General features: G+C 43.0%; 1 protein-coding gene across 3 annotated transcripts in view; it reads right to left on the minus strand.

The window, feature by feature from the left end:
* Positions 1-21,003, minus strand: part of LOC118776266 (erbin-like) — a 64,721-nt gene that overhangs the window by 10,758 nt on the left and 32,960 nt on the right. For all 3 annotated transcript variants that reach the window (XM_036526462.1, XM_036526465.1, XM_036526461.1), the window contains exons 4-20: positions 20,439-20,556; positions 16,575-16,653; positions 16,157-16,246; positions 14,289-14,345; positions 13,164-13,227; positions 12,761-12,835; positions 11,343-11,487; positions 10,034-10,106; positions 7,050-7,179; positions 6,401-6,516; positions 6,096-6,165; positions 5,337-5,436; positions 4,061-4,182; positions 3,148-3,321; positions 2,486-2,671; positions 1,099-1,210; positions 699-882 (exon numbers count right to left, since the gene is read on the minus strand). In XM_036526462.1, coding sequence (XP_036382355.1) covers positions 699-882; positions 1,099-1,210; positions 2,486-2,671; positions 3,148-3,321; positions 4,061-4,182; positions 5,337-5,436; positions 6,096-6,165; positions 6,401-6,516; positions 7,050-7,179; positions 10,034-10,106; positions 11,343-11,487; positions 12,761-12,835; positions 13,164-13,227; positions 14,289-14,345; positions 16,157-16,246; positions 16,575-16,653; positions 20,439-20,556 — 1,895 coding nt within the window. The remainder of the gene's footprint in view (positions 1-698; positions 883-1,098; positions 1,211-2,485; positions 2,672-3,147; positions 3,322-4,060; positions 4,183-5,336; positions 5,437-6,095; positions 6,166-6,400; positions 6,517-7,049; positions 7,180-10,033; positions 10,107-11,342; positions 11,488-12,760; positions 12,836-13,163; positions 13,228-14,288; positions 14,346-16,156; positions 16,247-16,574; positions 16,654-20,438; positions 20,557-21,003) is intronic.

Genomic DNA, 21,003 nt, shown 5'->3' on the forward strand with positions numbered 1-21,003 from the left:
TAATACCAAAAAAATCAGTTCCGCGGTCTGCATTCATACAATGTCTCATAATCTAAAGCAAATTAAGAATAAATATCTTTAAAAGGGATAAAAATTAAGGGACATGCTTGCAGACACTTGGACAGTAGGAAATGAAGAGAATTACTACTTAACTAAGATTTTAGGCAGAAATAAAGTGTACAGTAAACTCTTTTTAATCACAAAATGGTCACCTGCACTCAACAATCAATGCTCACCTGTACTTCTTTGGTTTACTTAGTGTGAAAAATTGATAAATTAATATCTTTATTGAGATCAGCCAAGCAAACCGAAAAAGCTGTAAGAACTTCAACTCTCGGATATTTCTACCTAGTATTTTGAAGCAGTGAATATCAGCAGTGCCAGCAAAGCCCTCCCAGTATACCTGCTTTAATGGATGAAAATAGAGGCAAATGCACATGCTATTCAAAGGAAATACCAACAGCCTTATCCAGTATTTCTTTCTGAAATTATCTGAAATTATCAAGATTGATAAAAAATGATGAACTTCCTTGAACTTCCTGAAATATTCTTGAAGCCCACTCTGACAGAAACAAAAGACCCATCCATTATAAAGAAAATGTTTTGTGTATATTTTGTAGCACCCTGCCTGTTGAATGCCTCTCTGATGCTAAAATGTGAACGCGGGGAAAGGTGGTGTCCGAGGTGACCCCACTCACCTGCACTGGGGCACGGTGGGGATCTTAGCCTCTTTCTCCGGTGTGCAGAGCGAGACGTCCTGGCTGCTGTCGGTGGTGAGCGACACCGAGTCGGACATGCGCGAGGGTGAGGAGCAGTTGCTGTTGTTCTGGTTGCTGTTCACCACCGTCTCATCCAGCAACGAGTCGGCGTCTTTGCTGTTGTCTGTCCAAACAGAGCAGGATTTTTATCAATGCGTCCTCTAGATGGCGATCAAACTCACCGTGACGGGCATCTATTTCTCTGTCTCCTGAAACAAGCCAGCACAACTGTGCACTCTAAATATAACACAATTCCAACGGCATATGCGAACACGGACACATCTACTGTATGGTTTCTATGGGGCCGCCGCATATCACATATGGTGTCCCTGCACGGTACCTTTCTTTTCAAGCGTCACCACTCTGGGCTGGTGGTTGGCGCTCTCAGACAGAGGAGGCCGCATCTCCGCCATCTTCATCTCCTCCTCCCCTGAGGAGAGCTCCTTCAGACCCTGGGGGGGAGAACGCACACAGAGACACACACTTCCGTTCAATCAAAACCACCAGTTTTTTTTTTTCATTAATTTCAGCCGTCGGCAAATACAACGTGATGCGATGTGAGAGAGGCTCTCGGCCGGGAGGACAACAGGCGCGAGGGAGCCGGGACAAACACGTGACGCGCGCCACCGCTTGCCATGAAGTCATGCCGCCAACCTTGCAGAAGCGACAGTTCAAATAAATATTTAACCAACAACCACCAGGACTCGCGCGGTCCCGCTAACCTCGTGCTGTTCTCAGACTGCAAAAGGCGGGCTGGACTGCTGCGTCCCCACCATCTCGGCCCTAAACGCCACCCAGCAAACGATTCCCGCTAAGTGATTCCTAGATGCTGTGATTGCAGAGAAAGGGCTGTCGCCGCTTAATAAAGGACATTTGATTCAGTTTGGAAATGCCTGTCTGCAGCCACTGTTTTGCAGTGTGTTTTTGGCAGGAAATCAGCCATGACAAATTCAGTCTAGGTGCCCTTGTTTCTACAGCAAGGTCTGTTAGGCAGACAGATGCAGCACTAGGATGATGCAAGGCAGTGCTTCCTCGTAGTTTACTATCCACTCTAAATTGTGGGACTTGAGGATCTGACACTTGCCAAACTGAAAAAGGTGGTAGGTATTACAGCCGACTCCTCCTCTAGCTGGTGACATCCTCCCGCTTAATCCATCACAATAAACATGCCTGTAATAAATCTCACACTCGGTACACGGTACACGCTTGGCCCTTGGACTTCGGAACAACCGAGACACCATACTCAATCATAGCGTGCCGGTGTATTTAAATGATGCGGCTCTTGTTTATGGCTGACATGCAGTTACATTGTTTACACTCTGTGTGATGAACGTGGCCCACAGACCCGTATGAACTCTAATAATCCCCGCAAAGCATCACCCTTGTAATTACCTACAATAAATAAACAGATAACAAACCTGAAAACAAAGGTATACACACGTGAGAATATCTCTCTGGTTCACATGTTTATCAGCAAGGGCAACAGTGCGGATTACTGGTAATTAGCCAAGAGGTTGCCAATTTGATTCCCAGGTGTTCTACTGCTGTGGTGCCCTTGGGCAAGGCAATATACCTGAATCATCTTAGTAAATGTCCAGTTGTGTAAAGAGATACTGTGAAACTTTTTTAAGCTGTGGAACTCTCTCTGAATAGGAGTGGCTGCTAAGAAACGGTAATGTAATTACAGCACCACGATGCTGGAGAAATAAACAGCCATTTTCATGTACCGTGACAGCGTGCTCATGACTGGCTGTTGTCCCTTTGTTGTTGGGCGCCTTCAGCGGGTTGCTCTGTGCGTTCTGGATCTCTGCAGGCTCCCTGGGCTCTGGCGCATTGCGGATTTGGGCATTGCTCACAGCTGCATCTGGATCTATTTCCACCATCTTGCCATTTGCGTAGGTATTTTCTATTACCTGCCGGTACAAGGGAAAAAGTCACAAATAATAGCATATTAGGTATGGGAATACAGTTAAATTTACATAATGTGTATGCTCATTCCGTTCAATTCCATTTTGGTGCAACCCATCTGTATTTCACAAATAGGAAAAGAGAATGGAAAGGCAAAAAATGTGAAGATTATTATGTGAAGGTTATTCATTTTAAGACACTCAATACCCAGAGACACATCCCAGTGGACACCGCTATAACACATTTCTAACCTAAAACATACTTTTTTTCTGTTTCAATATAATACTATACAGGAGAGAGAAGATGGTCTCTGCACTGTAGGAGAAAAAATCAACAAGACAACAGGTTCTCACTAAATCTGTTTGATAGGCTTGCGTCCTTCTTTACAGATGAGTGAAACGTTTTCCCTTTGGAGCTGAATTGCCCAAAAATGACTCAGGGAGAAAGGAATGCCATGAAGAGGAGCAGCGGAAAGGCACACCTTGATCCCCACATCCTGGAGTCCCACGTGAGCCTCCTCACGCGGCTTGGCGTCTTTGCCCGCCTCGTCACCCGGCCCCTCTTCCTTCAGCCTGTGAGCAATGCTCTGGGCTGTTTTCACCATGTTCTTCAGCTCTTCCGGGTACGGGGTGGGGTAGCGCTTCAAGTTGCCCTCCTACGGTAACACAGAAGCGTGTCACAGCAGTAAAGAGACGTCACAGAGGCCGCTGTATCGACGGAGCGCAAGCGAGCCTTGACAGCTTGAGAGAACACATGCATTTGTGGCCACCGGCAATCCTAGGTGCCCGTGACATGACCAGAGAGCCAAATGGTGTGTCATTAGGCGGTGCCAGAGACGAAATGACCCATTTTTCATTTGGCCCCAGCAGGTGAGTAAAAACAGCTACGCCGTAGCAGAATGAGTCACACGGCCCTGAGGTCACTTCTGAACAAAACTGAAATTATGTTTCAATTTCAATGAAATCAAGTGCGGCGTGGGGTATTGGATTTTGAAACACACGCTTTTGGAAACTCAGGTACGGGAGGCCAAATTGAATTTGACCCTGAGGGAAATGGAATTACCAATTCCAGCGCCCTGTCGCCCGCTCTGCGGCGCTGCAGTTCGGTTGCATTGCGCCGAATTACTCTACAGTGCATTTCTGAATATCGAGAACGTCAAAGGCATGACAAAAATCAGATTAAAAAAAAAAAACCTTAGATCAGCATTAGAAACACTTCCACAGAAACTGATCTGGGGCCTTTTTCAGAATAGGGACGCTGAAATCGTAATATGGTGAACTGCAATAGGCTCCTATCAAACTATTCCCCCCGTGCTATCAGGCCAGGCTCGGTATTGAGCGCTTCCCGGAAAGCCGGGCTGTGGGTGAGGGTTGCGCACGGCGCTCGGCACCGACCCGCGGGGGAGCCTCTCGATCGTCCTTGTCCTCGTCGCACTCGAAGGCCACTTGTGCCTTCTGCCTGCGCTGCTCCTCCCACAGGGAGGGGTTGAAGCTCTCGTTGTCGGAGACGGGGATGTCTGAGGACGGACACACAGATGGAGAGGAGAGAGTGAACAGCAGCACGGAGAGGGAGAGAGCAGGGGGAAAACGGCAGTGCAGTCACTGCTATCCAATGTATTTAAAACCTTCAGCCCTTTATCTCAGTGAGAAACACACATGCTGAATACTGACATCAGCCACTCATAGAACAAGCCACCAAATATATTAAGAATACTTTGCAGACAATTCGAACATAAGCATTTACTAATATTATAAATTAATATTAATACATCTTATATGATACCTGAGGAAACGTCTGTGAATGCAAATACAGAATACTGATAAAGATTTTGATTTAAGGAAACCACTGCCATTTTGGTGGTAGAGGGAATTGTTCAAACTAATTAACTTGTTTCCATGTTGTCATCATCCAATCTATTTTTTCTAATTTTGTTATTTAAAGTTAAATTTTTGGCACAAGCAAAAATAGTTGAGTTTATGATAATTTCATTAGAGCCATGGGACTTACAGCATAGCATATCATCCCATCACCTGGGAACTTCCACAATACTGTTCACAGCCACTGAAATTGCAATGCATCCTAAATCATGATTAGTCATTATCCAGATAGACTAATACTGCACTGTGTACAGTTTGTTCCTAGAAGCTAGACTAATAGAACTAGGTGCCAAAAATGTTGTTTGCAATCTTTCTTTGATGTGAAACCTTTCCTGATGCTCATTAGCATCATTTTCCTTGTAGTAGTAAATGTATGCAAGACTAACAGCATAAATTATTCTACATAAAGTGTGCTTAACATAAGCATGCATGTGTAATTAGACTTGGTCACAGTTTGCACTTCAGAGAAAAGAGTTCCTCCACTTTTGAACAATGCAATGAGATGCCATGAAGTGTTATGGCTGTCTTGCTAACAGGCTTCAATTCGACAGTTTGGACAAAGAGAAAAGGCCCTGCAACAGAGCCTGGCTTGACTGTTATTTTAAAGGTGTGCTCCCATGTCCTCACGCAGCTGTGCAGCAATCCAACACAAGTGTCTTGTGTTGTGAGCAGTCAGAGACAGCGATAGTCATGTGATAACAGAAACAGAGATGGAGATAGTGAGGGAGATAGAGACAGCTGTGGTTGCGGCTGTCCTGTCATCTCGTTCTTGTTCTAGTTTGGGGACACTCACAGTCCTCTGTCCTTGTCTGCTGGGGGAACATGTAGTTGGTGAGAACGGTCTTGTGAGTCTCCTGATCTTCCTCCTTCTGCAGGGGAATGAGTGGCTTTGACTGGAGGACACAGGAAGTGACATCATTAAATTCTAACACCAGGGCAGTAAATAATAACACTTTTTGCATTGGTAGACAAGCCATATCACCACACACATTCTATCATTTAAATGTGTGGCTCTGTTATGATAATCTATTACAGGCAAAAAAAACCCTCAAGTGTGACAGGAAATGTTTTAAAACACACTCCACCAAAGGACTATGTTGTGATGTTTTATAACACGAGTAAAAGTTAAAAGTTAAAAAGTTAATCTCTTTTGTTGTTTTCATTGATCCCAGTGCCTAAACCCAAAGCACATCCTCGCACCAACAAGCAGTTCTGCAGCAATTCATTTAACGTAAATTAAATATTTGACTTTTTCTCTTCTCAATAAAATGATTAAATGCTAGGAAGCAGCTTGATCACTAAACATTTCTAGTGTGCGTGGCAAAACGATCTACAATGAATTGAGCAAGCGCTTCGTTGTCTCAGAAAAAGACACTCCACGAAACTCCAAAATGTGTAGACATCCCATGAAGAAAACATGTGCTTAATTACAAATAGTTCAGTAAAAAAAAGTTGCAGCAACAATATTCAACACTTATATCAGAGGCACTCAGCATTACATGCAAGACAAAACAAAGACATGAGCAGAGAGACAATATGCAAAAGCTCACACCTGGTTTTCAGATAGCCACATGGCAGTCAGCTGGCTCAGCTTGGTGAAGCTAAAAGGCAGGTTTTTCAGCCTTTTGGAGAGAAATGAAAAGCACGTTACAACATGATTCAGCAGAGCAAATAAGCACACGCTAGACTGATCAGCAAGCTTAATTGCGCACCGCACAGGTACATTTGCCTCAGAGGAATTCAGGGGATCTAATGTCTCTTACATTTTACCTGCACAGTAATTGTTCGGCAACTGCTAACATGATGAAGGAGGTAAAGGAAGAAGGAGTGAGCTGGAGATGAGGCGTTGGGACTCGCCTGTTGTCACTGAGATTGATGACCTTGAGCCTCTCCATGTCCCCCATCTGCTCTGGTAGTGACTCCAGCTTATTGGAGTGCAGGAACAGCACCGTCACGTTCTTCCAGCTGCCAATCTGAGGGCATGAGAGGACATCTAATGCGCAAACATCGCGATATGTTTCTAGCACAAATAATGTTAATTGAGTGTTAGGACAGGGACTTTTTGACCAACGCTGACAGGTGTATTTTCGGTGGTCAGTTTAAGTCATCTTCAAAGACTGCATTTTAATCCAGGAAGACGTCACATAGTGTTTGCAGAAGGCTTCCGTATCAACATGACTATAAAGCATGTCTGTGCAGGAACACACGGGCGTTTTGGAAACCGCTTGCATAATGAAGCATTTCATTTGAAAAGGGAAAAAAAGCGAAAGAAAACATGAAACCAGAATGAAACTGAAATATGACCATGGAAAGAGTCGCGGGGAGAAAAGCGCAGCACAGAGAGAAAAGAAGTCAGATGGAAACTTAAATATGTAAATCTCCGAGATGAATCTGATTTGCACTCCAAATCTTTTTCCGAGGGCCATGCTTCACATTAATATTTAACAGCGGTGAGGCCTGGTTTCGCCGTGAGTCACGCGGCACATGCAGGGTGGCTGACGGTTACCTCTGAGGGCAGCTGGGTCAGGAAGTTGTGGTCTGCGGCGAACGTGCGCAGGTTGACACACTGCCCGATGGACGGGGGCAGGGCCTCCATTTCATTGAAACTGCAGTCCAGCTCGTCTAACAGTGTGAGACTGGGGAGGGTGGTAGAGAAGGAGAGGAGAACGAAATGTAAAATCTGTTCGGGTCACGTCAAATCAAATGCTCTCAGCTTTTTCAATTCTGGCAGCCTGAGGTGAGAGATTAGGAGGATATTAATTCGCAATCAGAGAGAGAGTCCTAGCAGAATACTTTTACAATGTTGGAAAAAATCCTTTATGAGAATTGCAATCAGTGGCCTAATTATGACCAATTACTATTATTTCAGTTAGCCCGAATCTGATATAAGAATGAAATTACCCAAAACTGAAGAAATTAAATACACTTAATTTGAAGTGCATACTTCTCCCTTCACTTGATAAAATGCATGTCTGTTGTGACAAATGTCACTCTTCGATGAAAGCGACCTTTAAGGGAAATTCCTTTCTCTGGAATTCACTTCTTTACCACAGGTAGGTTAAGCCAGAGCCATTTAATTCACTTAAAATATTAGCTGTGACTCTCTTCTAATGCTGAAGGCTTAGGTTATGTGTTACATAGCAACTGTCTGGCACTCAGTTCTTTCCTTTTCTAAAGTTGAAGTGCTGATAAAATATTTCATGTCTGCGCTTGAAATAGGATTTCTGAAGTTTTGTATACAGCAGCTTAGCTGGGAGGAAGCTACACCGCATTATCTACAGAAGGAAAGAGGAAACGTTCTAAAGCTTTTTTTTTTTTTTTATAAAACACACCTGCATGAATTTGAATAAAAACACAACATAAAAGGGGATTACATTCGCACCTGCTGAGGATTAGTCCAAATGAACCTCAAATGTATTGGTCCAACTGCTGTTACAATTATAAAACTGGTACCCCAGAAGGCTTTTCCAAAATATATGAAGGAATGTTACCACAATGTACTACATCCTCCAAATTTAATTTTAATTTTTCATTTGAACTTGCCAGGGGTTAGAGATTTTGGAGATTATCCAGCATTATACATACTAGAAGTTAACAATAACAATGATGTGGTTTCATTGCACAAGGGGTCATAATGTAAGTTTCACCTACGCTATTTCATAGTTTTGCATAATACAAACATGTGCATTCTTGTCTGGTTTCTTGTACGGTACCCAAAGTGCATATACTTTTACCAGGACTCCAAAGCAAAGATCACTGATCTTGTTAAGCCAAAACAGGTATAAAAAATTACATCATCACTACATTTTTTTAAGTTTCGTAAAAAGCTTTGCAGACAATGCTTTTCTGTTGTGATGAAACATTAATATCATTAGCTTTAGTGTTTCCAGAACTAGTAGAGCTGGAGTTTTTGGTGAATGATGCATCCACCTTTCTATGGCAGAGTCATTCTTTAAAAAAAACAAAAGCCCCAGTAAGCACACCTCTGAACTTCAGGAACTTCAGAGTGTTTCCCTTCTGCCCCTCACATGACTGGCATGGTGACTCCATGCCAGTGCATAGGAAACTGTGGGTGGTGGCTGTGAGTCATGTTCCACACATTTCAGCCTTCCCATTGACCTCTGTGCACTCCAAGGGAGTCTGCTTCCTGTGGGCACCAAGAATAGCCGTGCGGACCTGCCAGAACCCGAGACCGCTGTCTGCAAAACCCACTGATGTTTGTGTGTTTTCATTTTAAACGCACAATACCCAGCTCCTCCCACAGAATCTCCAGATAAATACCCCAGGAGATGTGGAGCGAGCGATATCATGACAATCGCCAAGGAGCAGGTCCTTGTGGATTTCTTCTTGTGCACACGAATGTAGTGTGTGTGCCTTGTGCCATAAATCTCCAGCACTCAGTGCTTTCAATGAAATGCACTCTTTGAGCAACTCTGAAAAGCCCTGGACTGACAGATGCTGCCCAAGGTGGAGAAAGACAAAGAGGATAGAGGAATGTACACATGGATCAGAGCTGAAAATGAAGAGCGAAAGCAAAGATTAATCAGGTTTAATCATTATGGTCGACAATCCATAAAAGGATTAAAGTGACGTCTTTGCAATTATATTTTAATCCGTGCCATCCGCTTGTCATAATCCCGGTCTTGGAAATATAACCTAACATGTGGAACAATTAGGCTGTTTGGACCCAATCAGACTAATGGACCGCTGGGGAAAATTTGTAAATCCAAACACACCGACTGTGTTCCATGTGAGTAAACCCAAAGGGCTTGCTTTGAGGAGTGGCTTCTCAGCTGCCCCAAGTAAGATGGTGATTAAGGCTCTCTCTGAAACCATATTGTTGACCACTCCCATGTATATCTAAATCTGAAACAGCGTCCCTTGACCTTCTGCCCTTTATAAATACCCTAGTAAACTGGATTTTGCTCTTCCCTTTACTGCATTTCAATAAATGTGGCTCTGATCCACCAGTGCCAACAGAATTACGCTAAAGTGGGGATTAGCGCTAATAATCCGCAGATGAATCTGGCCCCGTGAACTGCAGTAGATGACCAATGATTACCTCTGCAGGAGACAGAGGCCACTCAGTCCCAGCTCGTCAGTTGCTGATGACATCATTAATATCCCACTCGCACTCTCTACACAGTGCTGCCCACCTGAGAGCCCTTCAGCTGTGGAGTGAATGAAGCAGCTGCTACGGGCCGTGAATGACGTCGGGTGCGAATGCGCTGTGATGATTGGCCACAGCCTCCCCGCTGGATGAGGGGCACCCAACAACTATCAGTGAAGGCTGCTATGCAGACAGCTTTCCTGCTCTGTCCACAGGATTTATTGTCTCATAGCTGGGAAAGGGAAGCCCAATTGGCCCAATCAGGACAGTCATTAGTTGTGTCAGGCAGTTAAGCACCGGAGTGGAGTGAAAGCCTGTGGACGATGTCGCTCTCCTGGACCGGCACTGAATCGCCCTGCGTTATGTGGTGCTGTACTCACCCTCCTATTGAGTCTGGCAGGTACATTAGCTGGTTCTCATCCACTTTGAGTGTGGTCAATTTCTTCAGGCAGCCTATGGATTAGGAGAAGTAATAAATCAATGAATGAGCTTAGAATCCTGATACTGACTGCTATTGAGCGTGACTGTTTTTCTTCAACAGACAGTGTGGCCTGATGATAAATACCAGAAATGCCATTTCTTTTGGTACATCAATACTGACGTGATTGCTTTTTAGGCCTGATATATTAAAAAAGCATTCTACCATTCTGCACTGAAAAAGCATACAAGTGCATTCAAACTACATGTTCCCTTATTTTTATAAAGACTGCACATAAGCAATGGAAACTTGCTAGAAGCATGCAAACGTTTTAGAGAACATTTAAAATTATCTTCCACAGTTCCACAGCCATGCATTTTTACATATCTCAGGGAAGAGTTGTTGAGTTATATTTATTGAAATCTTTGCCTTGTATTATAGAAAAAGACCTTCATAATTCCCATTACTCTGTATAGTTTTATCACAGATCTCTTGATATGAATGGGAGCAAAACAGTAAAAAAATTTAGCATATCTAATCTTCTGGGGTAACAGACTCTGTTGTGCATCTGACTTTACATTTGTGGAATAAATACAAATATGTTTGTTGTAAGGATGAGAAGTCCTCATACAATGTACTTTAGCTAAACAACATCCTGCAATTGTCACCAAGCTATAACTTGGCAGTGAAGATTTGATCAACAAGAAATTGGTTCGAAAACATGAGGTGAAAACACTGGTGAGCATCAGTGTCCACCGGACATCCACAGGACTCTGTCCTCATTCAGCTCAGATCTTAATCTTAATAACCAAACCACAGCCATTAACCTGGACTCAAATCATCTATTCTTCGAAGTGTCAGTCAGCTGACTGTTGAAAGACTAAAATGTTCGAGACTCTGGCTCTCTGGAACCAGAAGCTGACACCACTGACACAGACAGTGTTTTTTATGTTCCCATGACGCAGTTCACCTCACACAAAAATATGGGAGAGGATGAGTCATATCCGCTCCTCACTGCACTGGTATCTCAGTGCCAGCATGCTGATAAAGCAGAGTAAATTGTGCCTGGACTGGAAAATCAGTCATTTTGCTGTGTTTTTTTTTTTTCACAGGTAGACTGAAAGGTAGCAGAGTTAGCGACAGCCAAGGTAATCAGAGTCTGCTGAATGAAAGCTAACACAGCAAACAAGCTGAGGCCATTAACCCCCAGAGAGCACAGTGGATTGAGCGTCAGCATGTGCCTGGCTGTTGTGAAGGCAGTGAGAGCATACCTATGGACCCTGGCAGCTGGGTCAGAGTGTTGCTGGACAGCAGAAGGTCCTGCAGGTTTTCACAGCCAGAGATCTGCTCACTGACCGCCTCCAGGTTGTTCTTTGACGCATCCAGGTAGGTCAGCTGCTTCATGGTTCCAATCATCTGCAGATACAGAGGTGAAAGCAACCGACTTCTGATCATCGGCTTGCTGCTGCACAAAGGGAAAATATGGCTATATGCTTTTCCGATGTAACAACAGAGAGAGAGTGAGAGAGAATGAATTCAAGGCCTCCCCACCGCGCACTGCACTGCAAAAGCAAGGGCGGCAGCTACATCGCATCACATTCGAGCTAATCAGCTGGGACAGCAGCAGACATTACCTCCTCTCTGTGGATCTGAAAATATTATCTGCTTTAATTACTGAGAGAAATTAATAATTAGGCATGATGAAAGAGATGTAGCGGGGATGTAACTCCGTACGCCCTGGGGGGAGCGGGTTTGACGGCCTGTGGTGGCGGACCAATTTAAAAAGCCTGAAAGCCTCAATCCGATTGCCGGCGTGTTTGTGCGACACATCAACGCTCCCATTGATTAAACAGCATTCCACAAGAGGCTCTCTCGGGGGCCTGGAGTAAGAGGCTTAATCACATGGTAATAAATACAGAGAAATTGATTTCAACAAAGAGGGTCAGAGGGCCCTTTCACTGGCAAAGGGGAAAAAAAAAAAACGATCAAATAGATCTTAGCTTCAGAGCGTCACACGCTCACCGAGTACGAGAACAGCGCTGACTGCATGCGGGTTACGGTGGTATAGCTTGCTTTCGGCCCTTTCATGGGTGCAGTCAGGATATGCTGGTCTTAACCCACGGTGCCAGCTGTAATTAAGGTTGGCTTATGGAAAACTCACAGTGAAGCGAAGCTTTAAATACGACCTATTTCAAATAAGCTTTGCATTTCAATTAGCAAACCGTCACAGGGCAGGGTCGCTTGTACCTTAGAGCAGTCATATTGCATCATTTTGGTTATAATGCATTCAGTATGTGTACAAAGTGTAATCTGTGAATAATAGCTTTGTGTAAGCGGATACAATCAACCCATAATATCATACAGTAGCATAAAGCCAGTATAATCGCATAATGGTATGCATTGTTGCATTGTCGGTTTTAGAGAAACATCAAATTTCTGCGTGATAAATTTGTGTGAAAAATGTGGCCTTTTTTTTTTTTTTTTTAGAAATGTAGCTGAAAGTGAAACCAGTAAGATGAAACTGACCATATCTGAAAGCTGAGACTGCACTGTGCTTCAACCAAGACCTTAAATCATGTGGCCGGATGCTGCGTATAATAATCAATTTGACTCAAACTCAGCATTTCACAGAAAGAAGCACCCCAAGGTGTTCTGCATCTTGTTAGTTCCGAACAAGCGCAACACACACCCCCGGTATGGACGTCAGTCTGTTCCCGTCCAGCCAGAGCTCTCGGATTCCTGTCAGCTGCGGCAAAACTTCAGGCTGGGGAGAGAGGGAAAACAAAACAATATCCAAAAATACCATCGCACACTCAGCTGCACACTTCATTACTCAACAACTGAGAATTCTGCAGGCGCGCTGTGCACGGGTCTTCAGGTCCTGCGTGCATTTTTATGCGCTCTGCCGACCGCGACCGAGGAGCGTTGTTCTGGCGGGCCCTGTTCTGAAGAGGGATTTTCGGGAATGCAGAGCAACCCCCAGCCTGTGTCAGGATCATGAATATCAGGCCCGGCTTTCCCTCCCGGGCTCGCTGGCTATTGTTCTGACGCCTCCCGTGCCTCGTTGACATGGCGACGAGGTGAGCACTCACCACTTCTGTGAACTCGTTGCTGCCCAAGTCCAGTCGCTCCAGCTGGGTCAGCTTGTGCATGCTTCTGCAGAAGTAAAGTGTGGGGGGGGGGGGGGGGGGGGGGGGAGACAGCGGCACAGGGTGAATGCGGGGTAGCCGGAATGGACACAGCAGTGGCGTCTGCTTAGCACTCATGCGGAAATGTGACAGATACCAGTGCTGGCTGTGGGCCTGTCAGGCAATGGGTGTCATCTGACCAAATCCAGAACCCAGGGATGAAAGCAATCACACTAACACCTAACAATGTCTGCCTTAGCACTTTCCGTTAGTAAAGTAAAATTTAATCGAAATACATTATCAGACTCCCAAAATAGCTGTTTTCAGTTAATGAGGAACATAAAAATGCATTTTTATTTTCAAAACCCACCAGAACATAAAAAATATTGATTCTGCAGGATGTGTCTGCAACACAGCTCACAGCACTTCACCTATAAATAAACATAATATAACATGCAGTATGAGGTGTTTGCATGTGGTGTGTGTGTGCGAGCGTGCACACAAACATGTATGGATTTGTGTCTGGCATGTGTGTGTGTGTGCGTGCATGTATGGATTCGCTTATGCACAGGTGTGTGTGTGCACGTGCCTCTTTCAAATTCAGTAATATCTGCCTTTACAATAGACCTGCTCTCACAAGACTTGCTGCTACTCTACAAACAAGTGCAGAAGAGCTCTCGCACAAACGCACTGAGCTTAACTGCACCCATTGACTGGCACCAGGCACCAGAGAGAGAGAGTTTCACAACATCGCCCGAAGCACTTTCAGCCACTCCATAATCACTTAAGTCGCTCAGCAAACCAAGCAAAAAACTCTCTGCCGATGAAATAACTGCCACTGCAAGTCTGAACGTTGGATTGTAAAACCTGTCACAGCACGTAGCCTGGGAAACGATTATGTAACGCTGTGGAATTTGATTCTCTGGCACAGGAGTAACAGAACTCCCAACCGCTAAGACTCACTCTGCTTAGCATCGGCTCTGTTTCCCTGCACGTCAACTGTTTCACCTGTTCGCAAATAAAGACAACGGCGAGTCCTCTTCCTAGAAAAACAGCAGTGCTGGAACATCCGCTGAGATGTCAACTTACTTTGGCAACACCTTGAGCTGGTTCTCCCTTAGCTCCAGAATCTGCAGTTTTGTTAACCTGGGGGGGAACAGCATAGAGAAATAGCAGGGAAACATAAATCCAGGACACTGTGGATAGAATGGTATTAGGAACATCTGGACAAATGAACAATACCAGGAAGAATATTGTAATCGCACTGAAAAAATAATGTACTTACATTTATATTCACTAAAATTCAACAAAATTTATTCTAACACTCCCTACCTAGCAGTGTAGTAGGCATTGGCTGGTTTGAAAGGCAAGAACAGATTTATCCATTTCCATCTATAATTTGTTCCTGCTCTGACATTAAAGTGTGACATTTCCCCCTCTCTAAAGTCTGACTAATGAATGCACACATGATTTATAACTCCCTGCAACATTTTTTTTCAACTCTCCATATGCACCTTCAAAGCCACTTTCAAAGTGAAAGGTAGCTCTTCTGAAATTTAACATGAATCACGTCAACCATTTATTTTGTTGAAACACTGGAGTATCCTGAACTTTTCGTTGAAATGTAGAGTGCTCCATCTCGCTTTGTTCTTGTGTTCTGCTAATCCCCAAAATTCACTGTGAGGCCTTTTGTACCCCCTTCTTCCTGTTGGGCTAGTGCATAGATAAAATGGACATAAACACAAATTTCAAACTCTCACAAGAACTATTTTAGCAATGAGCTGGCTATGTCTTCAGATTACATGAGGTGTCAGGAGTCTGTACTTGCCGGTTTAAGTGACCAAGTAAAGAATGCGCAACAATGGCACAATTTAATCTGCAGCAATCCACAGCAAGAAGAAACAGTGCAGCAATGCATTCTGGAATCTGTAAGAGTGTTCCACACCCTGAAATAGGTCACCAAACCACGTAAGGATTTAAATAAGCTCATGTTTTGAGGCATTAAAACAAATAAAGAGCTTTTCAAAGTGGATCCCTATAATGACAAATTAAATGACATTTAATTTTATGATCACAATGAAGTAGCCTTTTAAATTATAAGTCTGATATTTGACAGAAATAAAGCTTTTTACAATACAAATGGTATTAACAGAGCAACACCCTAGGGTCAATATTCATTACTTATACATATAATGAACACTCTTGTACAGCAGTCCTCATCCCTCAGGCTTTTAAAAGACACTTATCACACAAACTGTTAAGATATGCACTGAAACATACACTGTGGGGTTCTTTCACTCCTAGACAGTGAGGAAGACGACAATGCCCAAGAGCGGTTCTCTGACAGGCTAACATTCAGGGTGTTTGATTGTACATGCAATACAGGTACAATATGAATCAGCTTTCAGAGGCCTACTGACTATGTGTGTGCTTGTGCTGTCCAACTAAACCTTGACATTTTGCCATTTTTTGTTAATGACTGTCATTCAGTCCAAAACTTGTGACTAATGTTAAAAACTGTAAACTACAGAAACTGTTGTAAACTGTGAACTACCCAAAATCTTTGCGATCCACCCTCCCTCAGAGTTAACACAACGTTCATATTAATTATGCATGGGGATGCAGATGAATACGGCATTTTTCCCGCCTGTGTGTGAGAAGCTAACAACAAAGGAAGTGCATGTGCAATACAGCTATGGATCAGACTTCTCATCATAGACAGTAAGAGAGGGAAAAAAGTGGGTCTTTGTGTCAAATTAAGACAGCTGATCTGAGCTCAGCTGATCTGAGCTCTGAGACATCCTTGACTTTGGAACCCTGGGAAGACAACTTCACAGAAGCATAAAGGGACAGCTTGCAGCCGATTCCCAGAGACCGTACAGACACCTGGCATCTTCAGCTACCACAGACGGAGGCGAAAGCGTTGATACTCTAGCAGTGCGGCTATTGCTTCTCACCTGCCGAAGCTGGCCGGTAAGAACTCCAGGAAGGCATCATTCAGGTACAGCTGTGTGAGGCTGAGGAGCTGTGTGAAGCCATCTGGCAGCCTAGAGAAGACAGGACATGAGGAGACATCAGGACTGATCCAACCAGGTCAAAGCAGTCTAGTGTCCTGGAGAGCCAATCCTTCTGACATGACATTAATTCTGCCGAATGTTTCATTCTAGAACAAGACACCTAATAAACAAACAACTGGGTGAATGTTTTTTATTTGTCTGGTAAATTGTTACTGGCTGGGACATAGCACAGAGACAACAGATGGAATTAGACACAGCTTTGAGTATGAGCACACTAGATCTGTATAATAGAGCTGTTGTGTGTGGGAGGGGTATGATTATGCATGCATAACAACAGAATCTTTCACAGACAGCTTACTTGGAAATGGGATTCACGCTTGCTTCAACAATGGCTAACACCTTACAGTTCTTAATGTTTTCAGGAAACTCCTGGATACCTATAACCAATAAGAGGAAAAGCATGAGAAAACCACATCTTCTGCACAATTGGCACAATTCATCATTAAGCATCATCAATTAGACATTAACTTTCCTACAACAAACAGCTTCACAACTGGGAAAATAAGAATGCACTGTATACTATATTACTATCTTCAATGATTTCATTCTACAATTGCCTGTATACATTTCAGATAACATTAAATATTGTGAGTTTTACAATCCTTCATTATGTTGAAAATATACCTGGTTTATGGGATTTCATTGATAGGAAAATTACTGACGGCCTTTAATCTGTATATTGTGTGAGAGTGAGGTAATATCCACATAAGAGTTAATATGAATATGATCCTTTAAAAAATGCAGGTTCAGCTGCGGGTACAGGTATAGACAAGTTGCTATGAGGACTGAAGTGTTTTGGAAAATTAAACTTCCTTGTGCATACAGATGAGGAAGCTCTGTTACCTTGGTCAGCTTGCACACAGCCTGTAATGTGCTTTTTGGTCTTGTGTCTTTAATTTCTTCTGTTTTCTAGAAATCATATCATATTAAATTGTTCCTCATATTGTATGACATTTATGAGTTGACAACATATCTGTGGTAAAGCTTCACTTTTAGTCTGTGCAACCTCTATGAAGGGTTTAATGTGGTGGAACATTATTGTCCATTGCGAGAGATGAGCGACTGGACAGGAAAATTGTGTGGAAAGAAAATATTATCATTGACAATGTATCAATATTCTAATAGAAATGCCCATATCAGCATTTTGTGGGTTCAAGCTGGAGTTTAACCATTTTTCACTTCAGATTGCAGTTGCGTAAGACTCAGGCTTCCGTTATAAACTTTGTATAGTTATAAGGAAGATAGGTTCAGTCTCTTTTGATGAATTCCTAAATCTACGCTGCAGGAGGCGCCATTATTTCCTTCTCCTGGACCTGGAAATAGACCAGTTGATTATGTACTCTTCCATAAACTTGCTGCAGCTCAGGTGTTAAAATAGAGAGACCATTACTCTTTTACATCCCTATATTGCTGCTTCAATGGATATATGTCTCCAGAGAATGCAGCTGAAGTTTCCACACAGACAATTTGGCAATGCGGCCTGCATAATTCATTGCAGTGGAATGTTTTAATTGAGTGAATACTGTTTTCCTAGCTCCCCAAAGCACAAAATGAGGACCTCCATACGAGCATGGGGCAAGAAGCTGCCAGCACAGTAGTGCTTACAGAGTGGGTAACTATAACACGCACCACATGTACCACAAACTAAATCTAACATGTCGCTCTTAATTTAATTTCAGCTTGGCTTTTCCAATCGCCAATGCTCATCCTTCAAATTGCCTTCAGAAGCTGCCTTCAACATGAGCAGCTCTAAAAGGATGATAACATCAGTGCCAGTGACCTCAGGTCTGACACAGGGCAGGATGCAATCACACGCACTTAGATTATCACATTGCAAAAGGTCAATTACTAGACCAGGGTTATGCAGAGTTTCTTAAGATGACCATACGGACATCCTCAGTCTAAACTAACTGATATATCGTACGCTACTAATATTTAATATTAGATCAGCTTTTTATATATGGTTCAATTTTCAAGTGCTATCAGTGATTTGTCCACATTCAACCATTTTGTTCTACTATAACTATAAAATTGAGTAAAAACAAACAAACAGATTTCATTAGTTTATTACGACACCTTTGATAGAGGATTTTGATAAGAGGATTACTAAAGGGGATTTTGTTGCACAAATAAAACATAAATAAAAAAATTCCCATTTAGAGACCATTACAGACCTTTATAAACTGTAAGTGTACTACTTTGCCAATTCTGCTACTGTTCCAGAAATGCTAATCAAAGTCTTTCACTCCCAAGCACTCCCTTGCACTGACTAACTTTTACCTGCCAAAACTTTGAACTACCAAGGTCCCATAAGTGTCAGACAAATGGATTAGAGGACAGCGTAACAAAGACTCAAATAAGCAATGTCCTTAAAACAATGACAAATAAGACTGTAATGAACTAAGGTTAAACTTCTGTCAATGAAAACAGCTGCCTAAAGTCTAAATCAAATCAATTTGTATTACATTGCTGACATCAGCTCTTCCTTGAACAAAAAAAAAGTCATGTTGGACGTACTTTCTTAACTTTTCCGCCTCACTGCAATTGGCTAACATGGAAGTCCACCCCAAATCCTCCTCTACTGGTTTCTTTGAACAAGAACACTTGGTGTTTGAGCAACCTTTTGGACTCCACAGCAAACGCCCACGTGTCAAATTTAAACCAAACCCTAACCCTAACCCTCAACTGCCTCAGAAAATTCTTCACCACTTAAAAAATGCTACATTTTATAGAAATAGCACTTCAGAGGAAAATATGAGCAAGGGTGAATTACATTTGTAAAAAAAAAACCTTCCCTCCAAAAAAGTGGAGAAGTGGGGAAAATGCAATACTGACGCTTGACTAAGCTCCAGTGTAATCATGACCCGGCATTCACCCTGCTGTCTGGCTGAGTGAGAAAGGCATCCCTTCTAAACGCCTTTCTCTCATAGTGATCAGGCTACAATGGCCACAATAGTTACTGACAGGTCTGGGGTGAAGTTCAGGGGAGGCTGAGTGTATATTCCATCTACATATATGCGGCCTTGGAAGGGGGTGACATTAATTGCAAAATCCATGAAATAATATTAGATGAGGCACAATGATTTGGAGGGGGGTTAAGTATAATGTTTTCTCTAAGATCGTTGTTATGTGAGGTGACTGGACAACGTACATATCATATGCAGTGTAAGATATATTTATGTTGGCAAATTCCCCTACATCCCAGTGTTATAGAAAACATTGTAAAAGGCAATGTTACAGAAAACATAGTTTAAAAACATGCCCTTGGCCTTCCTATTCCTACAGGACCCCCCAAAAAATCATGAATACATACATTTTTATGCACTAGTAAAACAGTCATTCTCACATTAGTCACAGCTAACCACACACACATTACATTACACTAAAATATCTTCACTTTCTACATGACACAAGATAAATGTACGGAGGCCTTTTGGCAAAAGGTAACAAAAATAGTTTTTTAAAAAGGGTTTAATACATCAAAGAGATAAGCATAATTTGTTTTTGCATAATGTAGGCACATTTGAAAAGGAAAAAAATCTGGAGCTGGTGGCTATCAAATCAGGTCAGTTCACATGGTGTCACAGCAATTATTCCAATCCTACATGTGCAACAAGGCTACGAGGCCCATTTTAAGATGCGTATCAATCCTGCTCATGCACAGAAGAGCGAGTGCCCTGTCACTAATGCTTCCACCATGATGACTGAAGAAGGCTTTAATTTTATAACAGGTTACATACCCTTCCTTTTTATATGCACTCTCTATTCTACCTGTGGCGCAGCCAGAGGAAAATAATGATAAATTTAAAACGCTTCTCACAAGACAAAGCATGCTCTTCCCATTCTTTTCCCCTAAACAGATTAAAATCCAATTGATTCTCATAGGATTCGCTGTAATGCGAAAGCTAATTATACGGGTCAGCTCTGGGTCAAGACATAAATTACAATTGCAGGACACTGAGGAATATGAATATGAAAAATAGAGGATCTACCGATTGGAAAATCGGCTATTTATGTCGTTTAATCTGCACTATAATCTAGGTAAAGTCATTTGCCCTCTCCACTGCTTTGCCCCGCGCAATCTGTCATAATGACGAGCAAATGAATGACAGGGAGGGTCTGCGTGACTCAACAGCGTGAGAGCAGTACTGGTTTTGCTTACTGTTCTTGCTGACGTCCAGCTCCTGGAGATTGATAAGGTTGGCGATGGCCGCCGGTAATGCTGTGAGGTCGTTATCCGGCAGGCTCAGACGATGAAGCGTCTGGCAGCTGAACAGTTGCTGTGGAGGGAAGAGGGGACAATCTGGAGTCAATGCGGGCCCTTCATTTAAGAGGATTGATGGTGGCTGGCCCACCTGATTCATTCAGATCAGAGCCAGGATAATACTGGAAAGATAAACATCAAGGTACTGAAAAGGTCTGACAGCCCCATCTACTCCAAGTCCAAGATGCAAAAAAAACAGAATTACTGCGGCCCTGGTCTGCTCCCGGACTGCAGGAAAGGCCTTAAATCTGTAGCTTTGTCGTACTTATTTGGAATGAATAAGTAAGTAAACTCTAAGGGCACATGTGGGATTGGTCCACTGCAGTGCCTCTGAATGGTCTTATTCATAATGCCAAGAGTAGGCCACTGGTCGAGCATTGTGCACAACCTACAGAGGCAGACGGGCCAGAACTCCAGAACTTTCCATGTGTCTCACGGATCCTTTCATTAGTGCCAACCAGCC

Source organism: Megalops cyprinoides, chromosome 4 (genome assembly GCF_013368585.1).
Source record: "Megalops cyprinoides isolate fMegCyp1 chromosome 4, fMegCyp1.pri, whole genome shotgun sequence".
In the NCBI taxonomy this organism is placed as follows: domain Eukaryota; kingdom Metazoa; phylum Chordata; class Actinopteri; order Elopiformes; family Megalopidae; genus Megalops; species Megalops cyprinoides.